The sequence below is a fragment of the Rhinopithecus roxellana genome, chromosome 4 (genome assembly GCF_007565055.1).
Source record: "Rhinopithecus roxellana isolate Shanxi Qingling chromosome 4, ASM756505v1, whole genome shotgun sequence".
NCBI lineage: Eukaryota > Metazoa > Chordata > Mammalia > Primates > Cercopithecidae > Rhinopithecus > Rhinopithecus roxellana.
Genome location: NC_044552.1, coordinates 49740343 through 49756953, shown reverse-complemented (window position 1 = coordinate 49756953; position 16611 = coordinate 49740343). Strand labels below are relative to the sequence as shown.

The window sequence follows — 16611 nt, the reverse complement described above, 5'->3', positions numbered from 1 at the left end:
CATATTAAGGGATTTTATTTCACTTTTCATTTATTCAGTAATACTAAAATAATAAAAAGTATACACTACATTCTGAAGTTCCTCTTTTACTTTGTATGACTTTTCTATTTCTTCTTCTTCCCATGCACCATCCTCAATGCACTGAGCTCAAGAAGTCTGAAAGATCTTATAAAGTAGGAAGGAAACCTTTATCACTTTGCTTTATCCTCTTTTTAAGTACTCTTAAAGTGTTTTATAGAATATATAAACTTTTTCTAAAATAGCTCTTTGAGGTTTTAATGACAAGCCTGACTTGCCCCTTTCCCATCTCCAGCCTCAGCTGAGTCCAGTGTAGTAGTTGAGCTTGGACAGACCCAAGGGAGAGAGAACAAATTATACTCAACTGCTACTTGTCTGTTTTGTTCAAGCTTCGTTACTGAGTCCAGCTTGTCATGCCTGAACCCTTCCTTCTTGATTGGGAGTTCTTTTGTAGGAGGCTCCACAGTGGCTTAAGCAGGACTGTCTCTACCTTCTCAGATATTGGGTCCCTCCTGTGCCTCTAATCTTAGAGTTAAATGATCCCTTAGATTCTTCTGATTTAGTCTTGGATTTTATATTTTGCATGAATAGCTAACATAAATGATAACCAGACCACCCGCAAGGAAGTTTGATTGAGTGGTAAAGTCTTTCTGAAATTGTTATGACAGCTTTTATAAATGGGTAGAAAATGAATGCTTGAAGATATCAGATGTGATCTACTACTTGAAGAAGGTAATGGACTTTGAATATTTTGGGGCACTTAGGATTGGTAAAGTTTTTTCAGTGATGATGGCTGTTTAAAGAAAAGTTACAAGAACATAAATGCAATTATAAAACTGGAAAATGTCTTTGGAAATTGAACCAGTTTCAACTTACATAGTTAACCACCCAGAACATTTGGAGCACTGTACCCTTGTATGCAGCAGAGAATAAAATGAGATGGCAGTCAGTGCAAATACCACTCCTAGTCTCTATCGGGAACAGGAGAAAGCAAAATTATTCTTTAGTGTTTTTGCACACCCCAAATCACTTTTTCTTCCCTCACCTTCATGCCAAAGGATCCAAATACATTATATGATTATATGATTTGTGTGTGTGTGTGTGTGTGTCACAAGAGCCCTACCATAAACTTGTCATCTTTAGGCAATACCTCCATGCTGTGATGCCATCATTCTATTCTGTACCCTATTAAAAATAGCCTTCTGCAAACTGACCATGTTGAAAATTTGTATCTCTCCTAGGTATGTTTGTTTTGTAATGGCAGACCATAGTTTCGCTTAAAGGAACCCAGCTGTTGGAAGTTTGAATATTAAGTTTAGGTTAATGGGGTAATATGTAGGCAGAATTAATTATGCACTCATAATTCACCAAATTACATGAAAGTAAGTACACACTGCAAATGGGGCCTATATGTCTGTAAAAGAAAATCAATATAATGTATTAAGAAGAATGTGAGACTTGGAGTCTTGGCTCAACACTTCCCAGTGTATGATATTGGACAAGTCTCCATTATCTCGGTAAATAAAACAGGTTAATAATACCTACTTCGCTGGATTTAATCATGAGGAAAAATGAAATCATGAAGGTTTAGGTCTTTTATGAGCTGTTAAGTGCTATATTCGGAATGGACCAGTCTGGGAATATAAGCTTCTGTATTCATACACACATGTGTTTACAAAAATTCTACGTTAGGCACAAAGCCACTTTATAAAATAATATGTATATATAAATATTTTTACATAAATTTCGTCTTCTACAAAATTGTCTGTGTTTCCATTATGGTTTATAACAGTAGTCCTAGAAATGTTAAGTTTATGCCATTTAAGGTAGAGTGGTAGATTTGTCTGGTAGAGTTTCAAGGGACTAGACATAAAGAGGACAAATATTTTTATCAATTTATGACTTTTAATTTCTCCTGTAATATGGTTGTACCTTCTTTTTTTTTTTTTTAAATTTAATCTTAATTTTTCTTTTTTTATTATTATACTTTAAGTACTGGGGTACATGTGTGGAACGTGCAGGTTTGTTACATAGGTATACACGTGCCACGGTGGTTTGCTGCACCCATCAACCAGTTATCTACATTAGGTATTTCTTCTAATGATATCCCTCCCCTAGCCCCCAACCCCGAACAGACCCTGATGTGTGATGGTCCCTTCCCTGTGTCCATGTGTTCTCACTGCTCAATTCTCACTTGTGAGTGAGAACATGTAGTGTTTGGTTTTCTGTTCCTGTGTTAGTTTGCTGAGAATGATTTCCAGCTTCATCCATGTCCCTGCAAAGGACATGCACTTATCTTTTTTATGGCTGCATAGTATTCTATGGTGTATATGTGCCACATTTTCTTTATCCAGTCTATCATTGAGGATAAGTATTTTTTAAGTTCTTTTAAAAATTTTGTACCCCAGTTGCCTTAGTCTTTCTCTCCTGTGATCAATGAGTTTGATTTCAAGCTATTTATATATAGATGAGTCTGTTCTGTGCACATAAATAATGTTATGGTAAAGAAGAAAACTATACAAGCACATTTCTGTAGGGCAATAGTGATATTTCCATTGTGAAACAGGATGGGACAGAGAGAAAACACAAAATATGTAGGAATGACAATAATCTGCATTCTCTCAAGAAGCAAACCAAACATTTTAACCATACCAATCTTTATTATTGTTATTAATTGTAGATGGGGCACACTGAGAGGAGCACAAGGGCGGAAAGAAAAATTTTGGGTATGTATCTCTTTCCAGTTGAATTCCTGCTCTGAAGTGAATATGTTTGAATCTTCTGTTCCTCTGCCTGCTTTGTATTATTTAGTCACATCCTCAGTTGTGTAATATTGTTGATAACATCACTGTTTTCACCAGCACAAAACTCATTATAAACATTTATATTGTATGTATAGTTTTCCTCAACTCCTAGTATTTCAAATTATAAAAGAAAAATCAGTGTTTATTTTCCCCCAAGTTGAGAATCAACAGGGTAACTTTTTGTTCTATTATCTTCTATATTAAACTTAAAGTATTGATTAAACTTCCCTCATATATATTTATATGGCAATGAACTTGATGCTTTTGTTATGTTAGTATATACATCCTATAGGTTAAGGCTTTTTTTTCTTTTTGCCAATTATAACATACACATGTGTCTTTACTAAGAAAGAACCAATATCTAGTCTCAAAATAACAGAAAGTTTCAGGCAAGAAACTATTTGAAGAAGATTGGAACATATTATATCAAATATTCGGTTTATTACAACAAGCTGGTCAATTGTCCAAAGTCCTAATATTATATACCTTTTTATGCAGAGAGAATAAAGTCTAGATGGTAATACTTACCATGGCATTTAAATTTAAATGTACGCACTAGAGGGCATATTTTGGCTTGCAAAACACTAGGTGCTAGAACTTGTACTCAGCAGAATGACTCTTGGTATATTTTTTCATAAGGCAATCACAGAATTCAATCACTCAATTATGTGTTCATACCTTATATTTGTGTTGTTGATATATGGAGGTATTATGCTTTTAAGTAGAAGGGTTCTTCTTTATAGTTAAACTGAGCTTTTAAAAATTATTTTTTATCATTAAAATAAAATAATTAGTAGCCAACAATCAACATTAATGTCCAATAGCTAAAATAAATAAGTTATATACTAGGATATGTTATTTGAATACCTATTATTAAGTTGCTGCATAGGATTTTTATTAAATAAATTTGAACAGTTATTTAATCTTATAACAATGTAATATTTAGAGACAAAACCAAGTTCTTTGATTAATGTATTTAACTCACAACAGTTCTTAGCATATAGCACTTGATGGTCATTTGCTGAGTGAATATGAACGAATGAGGAAAACGTTTTGTGATCCTTTCATCCTCAACCTGATCATTCCCACCCTAGAGCCATACCTCTAGGTAGTGTACATGTGTACACACACACACACTCACTGAGTATGATTATGTACTCACTCATTTTCATATATTTAACCCATACATGTACGCTATCTCTTTTAAGTACATTGTTGTACTTACTGTCAATTCTGAATTTACTACTTATCAAACATCTTCAAAGAAAATTTGATTTCGTGGGGCTAGGGGTAATATTTCTTTTTGTTGTGATTTGTTTGATAAATTGTTGAATGTGAGCAGTAGAAATACAAGAATCAGACTAAAATTTATAATATTTTGCACGTTAGTTGAGGCTTTTTTCTCTACTAAACTGTGTTCTCCTCATGAGTCAGGATCATATTTGACTTATTTACCAATATATGTCAAGGGTAAAGTATTGTGATTGGCACATAGTGAGAATATAAACAATACTCATTGAATGAGCAAATGAATAACTTTATGCATTCAGGAAAAACTAATCAAGTAATTAAAATAATTTTATTTTTTATAAAACATACTAGTGGTTTAATTAAAATATGAAATCTTTAAGTACTGTTGTACCATTTTGTAAAGAATTGTGAAAGGTCTGAGATATTATCCCACAGATATAGATGATATAGATATAGATATAGACGTAGCTAGAGATATAACACCTGGGTCAGAAGTAAAGAATTCTTAACAGATACTCATAAGTAGATCGACTACCAGAGTAATATAGCAGCATGCATCCCCCACACCTTAGTCCTACAGTGATGTGATAAGAGTCAATAAAATTTGTCTACACAGGTAGCAGTTTACATCTCATAAATGAGAGACAAGGAACAATAGATTTTCTCCATTTGTTTACAGGAGAGAGACAAGCAGATTCCTCCTTTCCCAACAGGAAGGAAAAATCTTTCATTCCATTATGATGATTTGAAGAGGATTCTATGTTCTCATCATAAACTTTAGGAACATAAACATATCTTTCCAAGGGCCGGATAAACAGCAGATAAAGTCTCCAGATGACGGGCTGCATCTCTTTTGAGATGTAAATACCGAAGGAGATAATGTCCCCATACTTCTGACACCTTACAGCTTACTTTAGGACCTTGTCTCTGCTCTCTTTGAACCTCTAGAAGAGATAAAAGAAGTTTTGTTATCCCTTCAGATCAGATCATTAAGCTAAATGAACGGCTACATATCTAATTCTCAAGGTATGAGAAGAGTAGAATATTTTTAGGAGAAGTGAAAGAACACATTCCCTATCTTTATATTATATTCAATGTTTTGTGGGTCAGGGAAGCAGAAACTTTATTCAAGAGCACTGAGAAATCTAGGAAAGTTTTATTTCTTCACAATTATATATGGATGTTTCAAAGTATTTACAAATAGTCCTATGACATAAACCTATTTTTATAATAAAAATATTGGATGTCTCTCACTACTAAGTAAAATGTAATAGATAGGAGCAAGCCACAGATTCTACTACATAAGTAGAAAATATCAGGATTTTTCCAAAATTTTGTTTTTAAAAAAATGAGAGTGCTAAATCTGGAGAAAATTTTTTGGCCTAGGAGTATTTGGTAGGTTTGGGCATAAAGTGAGGACTGGGTTTGTAATAGGCATGCTATGATTTGTTTGAGTTAAATGAGAAAAGTGAAGCACAAAGATGTGACCAGCAACCAAGCGAAAAATATTATCAATAGAAGCAATAGATGATACTTTAGATGCAGGCTTTAAAATAACCATTATTTTAAAAAAATAAGAAAAATCTAGATGGAGAATTTCAATCTATAATTAGTTCAACCATTGTGAAAGAGTGTGGCAATTCCTCAAGAATCTAGAACCAGAAATAACATTTGACCCAGCAATCTCATTACTGGGTATACACCCAAAGGATTATAAATCATTTCACTATAACGACACATGCACACACATGTTTATTGCAGCACTGTCCACAGTAGCAAAGACTTGGAACCAATCCATATGCTCATCAATGATAGACTGGATAAAGAAAATGTGGTACATATGCACTATAGAATACTATGCAGCCATAAAAAAAGATGAGTTTATATACTTGACAGGGACATGAATGAAGCTGGAAACCGTCATTCTCAGCAAACTAACACAGGAACAGAAAAACAAACACTGCATGTTCTCACTCATAAGTGAGAGTTGAACAGTGAGAACAGATGGACACAGGGAGGGGAACATCACACACTGAGGCCTGTTCGGGGGTGGGGGACTAGGGGAGGCATAGCATTAGGAAAAATACCTAATGTAGATGACTGGTTGATGGGCGCAGCCAACCACCATGGCACGTGTATACCTACGTAACAGACTTGCACATTCTGCACATGTATCCCAGAACTTAAATTATAATAAAAAATGAGTTCCTGAATTCATGAATGCAAACATGGCAAGAAAATCACACTCCAACATTTCATGATCAAACAGTTGAAGATAAAAAACCATAAATTTAAAAACAGTCACTATTTAAAATGACATTACTCTCAAAAAAAGCAGCACTGACTGACAGCTGGCATTTCAACAACAACAATATAAAAGGAAAGTAGAAGACTACAAAATGACATTGTTAAAGTGCTGGATAAAATAATAATATTGATAATGATGATGAAGATAACGTGCCAACATGGAATTTTATACATGGTGACATTTTTCTTCAAAATAAATACAAAATTAAGACATTTTTAGACAAACAAAAGCTCAAATAACACAGTTCCAAAAAAACATACACCAAAAGTTACAGAAAAAAAAGTAGGCAAATATTTAGACACGTCTCAGTATCTCATAGAAATAGCAGCTAAAAATAAGTAAAGGTATGAAAGATTGAAAAAAACTATTAGCCATCTTTATGTCATTGAAATTCATAGATTATTACATATAAATATTGATGAATATACATTCTCTTTAAGTACATATGAAATTATTTGCCAATATTGACCACATACTGGTCCATAGCGCACTTTCAATAAATTTTAAAAATTGAAATTGTACAGAATATACCACGATGAAACTTTTGTTATTTAGCTAAAGCAGTACTGAATGTAATAGAAAATGCATGCATTGAAAAAGAATAAAGTTTGAAATTGATGCACGTATTTTTAAAAGGTTGAAAAGAATAATTCAATAAGCTGAAAAATTTAAACCAATGATAAAATGAAAGAAATAATAAACAGAAGAGCACAAAAAAAGTAAAAGAAAACAGACGTATTATAATATATGAAAATCAACAAAACAAAGAGTTGATTCTTTGCAGAGAAAGATTAAATGTCTAGGAAGACTGAAAAAGAAATGAGGAGAGACAAATTACCATAGAAATGAAAAAAGAGAACGTTGCTGCAGATTCAATAGATATTAAGTAGGTAATAAGAGGATATTATTAAAAAGTTATACGAATACAATTGAAAATATAGATGAAATTGATAAATTTATCGGAAAACAAAACTTATCAAAAACCCACACAGTATGAAAGTATCCTAAACAGTTGTGGAACAATTTGAAAAATAATTGAGCCTATTTAAATTATTCTCACAGAGGAACTCAGGCTCGAAAGGCTTCACTGGTGAATTTTTCCAAATATTTAAGGAATAAATGAAACGAATTTTAAAACAAATCCTTTCAGGGAATAGGAAATAAGGAACAGTTACTTCCAAACTTATTTTATGAAGCAGTAACACCAATACCAAAACTTGTTTAAGATGAGACAAAAAAGAAAAATTGTAGGCTAATATCTCTCATGAGCATAAAATTCCAAACAAAATATTACAATTAAGAAATATATAAAAGGGATAACACTCCATAAGTGAAACTTAGATTAGGAATGCAAAGTTGGTTTCAAGTACTAAAATCAACCAATATAGTTCATCAAATTATGAGAGTTAAGGAGAAAAAAACACCACACCTGGCTAATTTTTGTATTTTTTGTTAAGGACTGGTTTCACCATGTTGTCCAGGGTGGTCTTAAACTCCTGACTTCCGGTGATCCACCCACCTCTGCCTCCCAAAGTGCTGGGATTACAGACGTGAGCCACCGAACCCAGCTTGAATATCTTAATTGGTGCAGAAAATGCATTAATAAAATTCAGCACTTAACTGTTCTATTAATGTGTAACAAACTATCACAGATTTAGCAGATTGAAACAACATACATTTATTATCGCAGCGTTTCTGTGGGTCAGAAATCTAGCGAACCCAGCTGGATCCTCTGCTCATGATCTCACAAGGATGCCATCAAAGTGTTGTCTGAGTTGTGTTCCTTTCTGGAGCTTACGACCCTCTTCTAGGGTCACGTGGTTGTTGGTAGATTTGTGTTTTTGGTTGTAGGTCCAAGTCCCCGTTTTCTTGCTGACTGAGGATATTCTCAGATCTTAGAGGATGCCTGAAGTTCCATCCATGTGGCTCCCTCACACAGAGTTTTACAGATCCTCTCTCAACAGAGTACCTTACATCTTCAAGACCATTAGGGAAAACAAAATTTCTGACTTCTAAATCCACTTTTAAGGGGCTCTGTGAGCCATATTTGGTTCACGAGCCATGGTTTGGCAATGCATAGGTCACAGAAACTTTATATACATATGAAAAAAAAAACAAAACCTAGATCCCTTTGTTACTAAATACAGACAAAAACAATTTGAGATGGAGCAGAGACCTAAATGTCATTGCAAAACAAGAAAGTTTCTCAAAGAAAACATAGACAAATATGCTTTGTGATATCTATTAGAAAACGATTTCTTAGATAGGGCACAAAATCAACTTTTTAAGAATAAATTATCAGACTATATTAAAATAAGAACAACTATTTAAAAGACAGTGATATCTATTAGAAAACTCTTTCTTAAATCGGGCACAAAGTCAACTTTTTAAGAATGAATTATCAGACTACATTAAAATAAGAACAACTATTTAAAAGACAGTATTATAAGAAAAAGAAAAATGTATCTATAACTATCTATGTATCTGGAAAGATATCTGACAAGTCCTCACATATACAATACATAGACATTCTTACAAATGCATAGGAAGACCAAGGTAACTCAATAAAACAAAACTCTTAAACAGAAACTTTAGATAAAGGGGATATCCAAATGGCCTGAACAGCCATGTTAAAAGGTGGTCAATGTTACTAATTATCAAGGAAATGCAAATTAAGACCACAATGAAATATCACTTCATGTACACTAAGTGAGCTAAAATTAAAAGGATTGATAATATCCAGCATAGATGAGGATTTGGAATAAATAGAATCTTACACTACTGATACATGTGTAAATGGAGCAGCTACTTATGTTCATCATGTTTATCACCAGGAGAGTGAATAAACTGTGGTATAGTCACACAATGAAAGTAAACAGTAATAAGATGAATTAATTTCTTACATATGCCAAACATAGATGAATCCCAGAAACATTATTTTGAGCTAAAAAAAAAAGTCAACCTCAATATATTTTGCATTATTCCATTGTTGTAAAGATCAATTATAGGAAAACCTGATGGGGAGGGGAGGGTGGATGGATGTTGACAGGAAGGCAACATGGTGGACCTTCTGGGGTGCTATAAATGGTTAATATCTTAATCTAAGAGGAGATTACATGAATATAAACTTCATCAACACATGTATAAATTTACTAAATTGTATACTTAAGATTAATACACTTTACACATGTGACTGTAATCATGTATCTCAATACAAAAGATAAAAAGTTAAATCTTTAGAAATTTTCTCCCCTGCATTGCCATCATTTCCTTTATAATGAAATACAAACAAATGTAGGCATTTGGAAGAAACAAACAAAATAAATGCTGAAATAGAAGAAATGAGAGTAGGAAGATGCAAACCTATGGTTGGCTCTCATTAGCACATAAATTCATATTTGCTTATACAATCTTTATATACCTTTCCCATATTTACCAAGAATGTAATTATGAAATTTCGGATAGTAATAATCTTCAGACATTCCAGTGAGAATGGGCACAGTGATATATATCATATTTGCAAGAATTTGCAAATATTACTATTCCTAGCCATTTGTTAGGTTGTGACTAATTTTATTTGATATATAGATATAGATATATGAACTGACTAAAAATATGAAAATTGGCATTTAGTGTATTTCACTAGTGCTAGAACTCTCATGCACATTGGTGCTGTTTCTGTCTCAGCTATTCAAAGTCCATTTCATCTTTGAATTAATAAATTGAATTTATAATTTTAGACATAGTTTTGAGAGTGCTCCTTTAAACTGTCAGGGTTGATTAAGGAGGCAAAGAGCCAAATCTTAAAAAGAAATGCTGATTAAAAATTGACTATTTCTTAAGTTTGACGTCATGACAATTTCTGATGCTGAGTCAATCTGCCCCTCTCTTACATTGTAGAAAACAGTGAAAGCTCAATTCGACACCTTATGCCTTGAGAATATTTCCTTAGTCACAGTGTAAGGTGAATGGGAGGTGAATGTGAGAGCTGTTGAGATGAAGCTGCTAATTTACTGGGCTTTTCTGCTGCATTTGGTTGTGGAACTAACTCCCTTCTGTGTGTCCTTTGGTCTTTATGATATTTTCCATGTACTCCATTGATATTTTAGATCCATCACACACTTACTCATTCAAGCTTTTAAACCAGGAGTCATTTTGGACTTACTCCAACCATCCAACCATTTTGCATTTTAGAAAGAGGAATTTAAAAACAAATCTAATTCCTGTTGATTTTACTTTCTGAAGATTTCTCAAGTATTTTATTTTCTCTAATCCAGTTGAATTATTACAGGAGTCTACTAGCTAGTCACTCTGCCTCTTGTCTCTACCCTCTTAAATCTATCCACTTCATATCATATAGGATAATGTAATCACAGCATGAATTTGCCCACCTCTCTTTCCTGCTGGAATCAACTCAATGACTTGTCATCGTCTTTCCCATTATTGTCTCATTATGGATGTTCTTTCCTCCCCTTCCAGCCTCATAACCTACCATTCTGCTTCTGTCTCATGATCTAATTATAACAATTTTATTGCTTCATTTCACTACTTCATGCTATTTCATGCTTTGGTGTTTATGCTTTTACTGTTTCCCTTTACTTGGATCTCCCTTCCTCCTTTTATATCTGGTGAATTTATTTTCAGGCTTTAATATGCATCCCATGTGACACTGCTTCAACAGTGTCTTCCCTGAACCATCCAAGTAAATGAGATGCCCTTTCTCTGACCTCAAAAATACCCTGTACCTATTTCCACCTTAGCACTTGCCTTATGTTGGTCGTTCTTCATTAGATTAGAAACTTCCTGAACATAAGTTAATGTGTTATTTATCTTTGGTCTTCCAGCACCTAGCACAGGCTGTTGTTCACATAGTAGACACTCCATAACTGCAGCTTGCATGACATCTTCTGATGTGGCATTTCAAAAGCTCATGCATATGTTACCTTAGTATTCTGGGAAGCTCAGAAGAGTCATATCAATTCTGGCTATTGCCAACATGCCTGCATATTAGTGTAACTGATACATAATATAACCATTATTTAAAAATAGGTAGGTTCTTGATAATTATAGTCTATGATAAATCAAAGACATTTAAAGTGACAAATGAGTTTCTTATGGCTTTTTTTTTTTTAAATACCTAAATATGTTTCTCAACATTTTTGTTTGTTTTTCTGCAGATTGCTGCCAATTCCTGGGGAAAGTCATGGGGAGAGAATGGCTATTTCAGAATTCTTCGAGGAGTAAATGAGTCTGACATTGAAAAGTTGATTATCGCAGCTTGGGGCCAACTGACAAGTTCCGATGAACCATAACGTATCATTAAATTTCCATAAGGCCATGCCTTTAAGTAACCCCCTAAATTGAAGTTTAACAATATGACATTCTTGGTGACAGTGGAATCTTTGTCTCTTCACCGTGTTAACATAATCTATCTATTTTCTTATTTCCCCCCCGGTCTATGCTTCTGCTTCCTTCATATTACTGAGCATAAAAAACACCAATAAAGGACAGCAGAGTGACTAAGTGCCTTTAAAGTTGCCAGGTTGCCTCATTTTTCTGTCATGATGGCGTCCCTTTTGCCTTTAATTGTTCACAAACAGTGTGATGGCATATGTCTTAACAGTTTTTAGCACTCATTTGTAGAAATGGTGCGGTTTCTCTCTTTGATCAATGAGGATCTTAGACAACAAAAAGCAAATTAGAATTTCAGCAATTTGCCATCTTTATAACTTTCTTTTCATCCAAATAACACTTTCTTAGTTCAAGCCTTGCTTATGTTTTGTTTAAGCAGTGGAGATAGATTATAAGTTGTTTATCTCAATAACTTAACATTTTGTTTCCTCTCATTTGCCTAAACCTACCTTGTAATCTGTTCACAAAATGAAAAGCAACTCTCCACAGGAGATAACTATTCTCTGCTGTACTGTGCAATGGCCTGTGAGGTGGAGATGTTAAGTAATGGAAAAGCTTGGAGGCTAACAATAGAAGTACAGTTCTGACATACACACAGCCCTGTTTTTGGAAGCTGGTATATTTTATGTAAAGTCTATTAAAATCAGCTGCAAAACAGTATTTGGAAAGATAACAAAAGATTTACCACCCCAAAACAGCAACATGATGCCATGATTCAGAAAGAATGTGTATACACTTTTATCATGAATATACTTTTATCACAGTTTACTGCTTGAAATCCTAAAAAGTAAGCTAAATTGGCACTCATTTGCATGTAATTTTTAGTTCTGTATAGTCAGAGAAACAAAAATAGCATCATAGCAATGGTTGAGAAAGGAGATAATCTTTTAATAACTCACTGACATCTTAAATGGAAAACTAACAAATGCAGAAGCAAAGCTGATCAGTAAGTGAACACAATTGATTATAATTATAAGGGTGAGCTCTCCATGGCCTGAATTTCTGGTCACTATAGTCTTAATTTTGATCATTGGGATATTTATTCTGTTATTGTGTCCAAAGATACCCTGATTAGAGAAGCTAGACATGATGAAAATGTGAGGGAACGGAGCACAGAAAGGTGAAGTGTTATTGCAATTGTTGACTTCTTCATTAATCACTGTAGCTTTATCAGAAGCAGCATTTAGTCACTTGGTTCTCCCCTAGAAAATATGCATGAAGGTGAGTCACCTTGTTGGGGTTGGCTGACATTTCCCCAAAGAGTTGAGAAATAATTTATTTTTTTCTCTGTTTGGGGTCCTCTAGAAGCAGCCCATAAGACAAAGTTTTGAGCGCGAACAATTTGTTTAGGCCATGAAGAGAACACTGAGAAAGCAGTGAGGAATGATATGGGCTAGCCATGGTGGACAGTCAAGGGTATATTGACCTAGTTCTTATCCCACTGAGGACTCTTTCTATGTTCTTCAGATCCATAACACCTGAAGAAAGAAGTGTTCTTTGGTTGAGGACTGTTCCTGGGGTCCATGGATTTCTTGTTCTTTCTAGTCTGGCAAAAGAGGGGGAATAACAGGTTCCAATGTCAGAAAAAACTCACAAGCAAAGAAAGGCAGGTTCTGGTAGTTTGATGTCCACTGAAATGGTACAGGTGAGGTAATATGGGCAGGGCACCAACAGTGTCTACAGTGGATGTTAAAATACTTTTAAAATGCTTTTAATGCTGAAGACTGCTGAAGTAATAAATTCTAATGCACTAAAATGCCAGATGACTAACATGCCTATAAAAAACACGGGATTACGTTGATGCCCTTTTACCTTTGTTGTGCAAATGGATGATAGATATTGGAATTAATTTTTCACTTTGTGGTTTGTGAGCTTAGGTTCTGCTGTTTCAAAAAGTCCTGACTTTCTAATGATACCAAATGGTGAGGAAATTAAATTCAAAGGGAAAGAAAAAAGAAAAAGAAAATACCACATTAGTAAGACCCATAGGAAAGCACACAGTGTGTTCATCTAGCAATTACAGACCTAAAGAAGATAAAGAAACTAGTTGGGACAGAAGTGTATCAATGAAATAGGGAAAATATTATTATTGAGGTTTGTTGAATCAGTGTCTTCCCTTGAATAGTGTTATCATTTTTACAACTTTAAAGAGCTTGTTTAGTTTTACTTATTATTCAAGGGCTCCGAGTCAACTTTCAGAAACTAATGATTAGTATATTCCTTGCCCCACCCTAGGGATTGAGTAAACATTTGCAGAATTAATTTAACTGATGCCTAGATGGTTTCCTCCCACAAACTGAAGTATGAAAAACCTTGAAGATAAGGGTGTATGGCCTCCTCTACTTCATGAAGTTTGTATGATCTCATTTTATTCTAAATAACAGATAAGCTTCCCCAGTTTTTTTAAAATGAATAATCAAAAATTATCTTAAAAATACATAAAATGGAATAAAGTTTATTAGTTGCGGTTCAATCATTAAAAAGGAAACCTCTGTAAGTGCTTTGAACAGAAGGAATGTAGTGAAAGAAATTGCTTACCTAGGCAGTGGGAAATCTGGGGGGCAATGGGGAATGGTGAGCCAACCCAGAGCTGAGCAACAGTAGAAAGCTGCCATCACCTCTAGACTGAGGGACAAAGCAAATTCAAAGGTCTGTAACTGGAATCTAGGGGCTGGTGTTATCCCACCAGTAGCTGTAAGCATGACTGACGGAAACTGGAGCCATGAAAAGACATGGCGCTGCCAAATTTGCCAGCTGAAGCTGAGAGGAAATTGGAGAAACATTGTGGCCTCCCCCTCTCTCATGCCATCCAAATGCTCATCAATACTTCCCACCGGCTGACTCAGCTGAAAGACAACTGGTATCAGAGGTTCTAAAATTGAGCTGTCAGGGTCAACCCCAACCCTTTACCAGATACATGGGAGAATAGGATAAGGGTGAGGTATAAAGTAAAGGGTAAATGTAGAAAATGAATTTTTGACTCATCTCATGTAGATATTTGTAATTAAAGATTACAAAAAAGAATATTATGTCAAAAGTTGCTTTATAAATAATAGTTTATGGACTTGGCCCCTTAGTTAATGCGTATGTCTTAAGTACTATAATGCTTGCTATTACACATCTCGTTTGGTTAATCTCTCTTGACTTATAGATAATATATCAATCTATGCAAGAAAAGGTATTTTTCCACTTTCTTCACAATAGTTCATAGAGATCTGTCTGAAGTTTACTATCGTTGTGAAGTGGCTACGTTGTCTGGGGTAAATACCTGGGGTTTGTTGTCTCGCACCAAGAAAACTTAGGACATAGACACACATATGAGAAGTTTAAAAGCAGAGGTTTACCAGGCAGAAAAAAGAGAAAGGAGAACAGCGCTCTCTCTGGTGAGAGACGGTGGCTTCCGAAAGGGAAAAAGTCAGCAGGTGGCAGAGTTTTTCACTAGATTTTACAGTCAGGCTTGAGGAGGCGGTGTCTGATTTACGTAGGGCCCACAAATTGGTTTGATCAGGTGTAATGTTTACATAGCATGTGGGGAAGGCTGGCCACCCCATCCTAATTTTTTTTTTTTTTTTTCAGACAGAGTCTTGCTCTGTCTCCCAGGCTGGAGTGCAATGGTGCAATCTTGGCTCACTGCAACCTGCCTCTCCTGGGTTCAAGTGATTCTCCTGCCTCAGTCTCCTGAGTAGCTGGGATTACAGGTGCGTACACATGGCTGATAAGAGGGAAAGATGGAGCCGCCATTTTGAACATGATTGGCACAACATCTATGTCTGCAGCTCGATTTTATAGGCTGCTCTTTGTTGGAAAGGAAAATGATTTGGGGCTGCTTTTCATTTAAAGGAAAACCTTACTGAGGACTTCCATATCCTCACTATGTGCCTAAGTAATTTCTTCTTAACTCCTACATCAATTGCCTATCAAAACAATTCTGATAATCTCATCTCAGGACATTTATTTTTCTTTGGGTGGAAGTTGATTTAATTTCAAAGGGAAAAAAGGGAAGGAAAAGAGAGTAGTATCTCACAAACGATCATTTTATGAAATGTGTCAAGAGAGAAGAGCATTAATACCTCAGGTGTCACCATATCAGAAAGGAAACTTCTAAAGAACACACAGACATTTCTTTCCCAGAGACATCAATGAGAAAGGAAGAAAGTACCAGCCCAACACTGTCAAGAATGGAAGATTGAATGAAGGGAAAAGGCTTCTCCATTTCTAGCCAAGAATACTTTTGTGATTATTTTGATATTATATGTGATAGAAATGTTTAGAAAGTAATTGATAGGTAAATTCAATAGAGTGAGATTTCTCCTCAAAGACATCACCAGTAAGAGCCCCATTAGTTAGAAAAAAATGGCAAAAACTCTCGCCTCTCTATACATCTCCTCTGTATAACCTCCACCCTCTGGCAAGCAGTTTAGCTCCATGCTTCCCAAGTTATTCCGTGAAAGACTTGTTGATATGATTAGACTCTGTGTCCCCACCCAAGTCGCATCTTGAATTTTAATCCCCATAATTCCCATGTGTCAAGGGTGAGACCAGGTGGAGGTAGCTGAATCATGGAGGTGGTTTCCCCCATGCTATTTTATAGTAAGTTCTCATGAGATCTGATGGTTTTATAGGGAGCTCTCCCCACTTTGCTTGGCACCTCTCCTTCTTGCCATCTTGTGAGGAAGGTGCCTTGCTTTTCCTTCACCTTCTGCCATGATTTCAAGTTTCCTGAGGCCTCCCCAGCCATATGGAACTGTGAGTCAATTAAATCTCTTTCCTTTATAAATTACCCAGTCCCTGGCAGTTCTTTATAAGCAGTATGAAAAC

General features: G+C 35.0%; 1 protein-coding gene across 5 annotated transcripts in view; it reads left to right on the top strand.

The window, feature by feature from the left end:
• Positions 1-11918, top strand: part of TINAG (tubulointerstitial nephritis antigen) — an 84922-nt gene extending 73004 nt beyond the window's left edge. For all 5 annotated transcript variants that reach the window (XM_010363845.2, XM_010363838.2, XM_010363830.2 and 2 more), the window contains 2 exons: positions 2699-2744; positions 11559-11918. In XM_010363845.2, the coding sequence (XP_010362147.1) occupies positions 2699-2744; positions 11559-11693 (181 nt within the window). In that variant the 3' untranslated portion in view covers positions 11694-11918. The remainder of the gene's footprint in view (positions 1-2698; positions 2745-11558) is intronic.
• The last annotated feature ends 4693 nt before the right edge of the window (positions 11919-16611 follow it).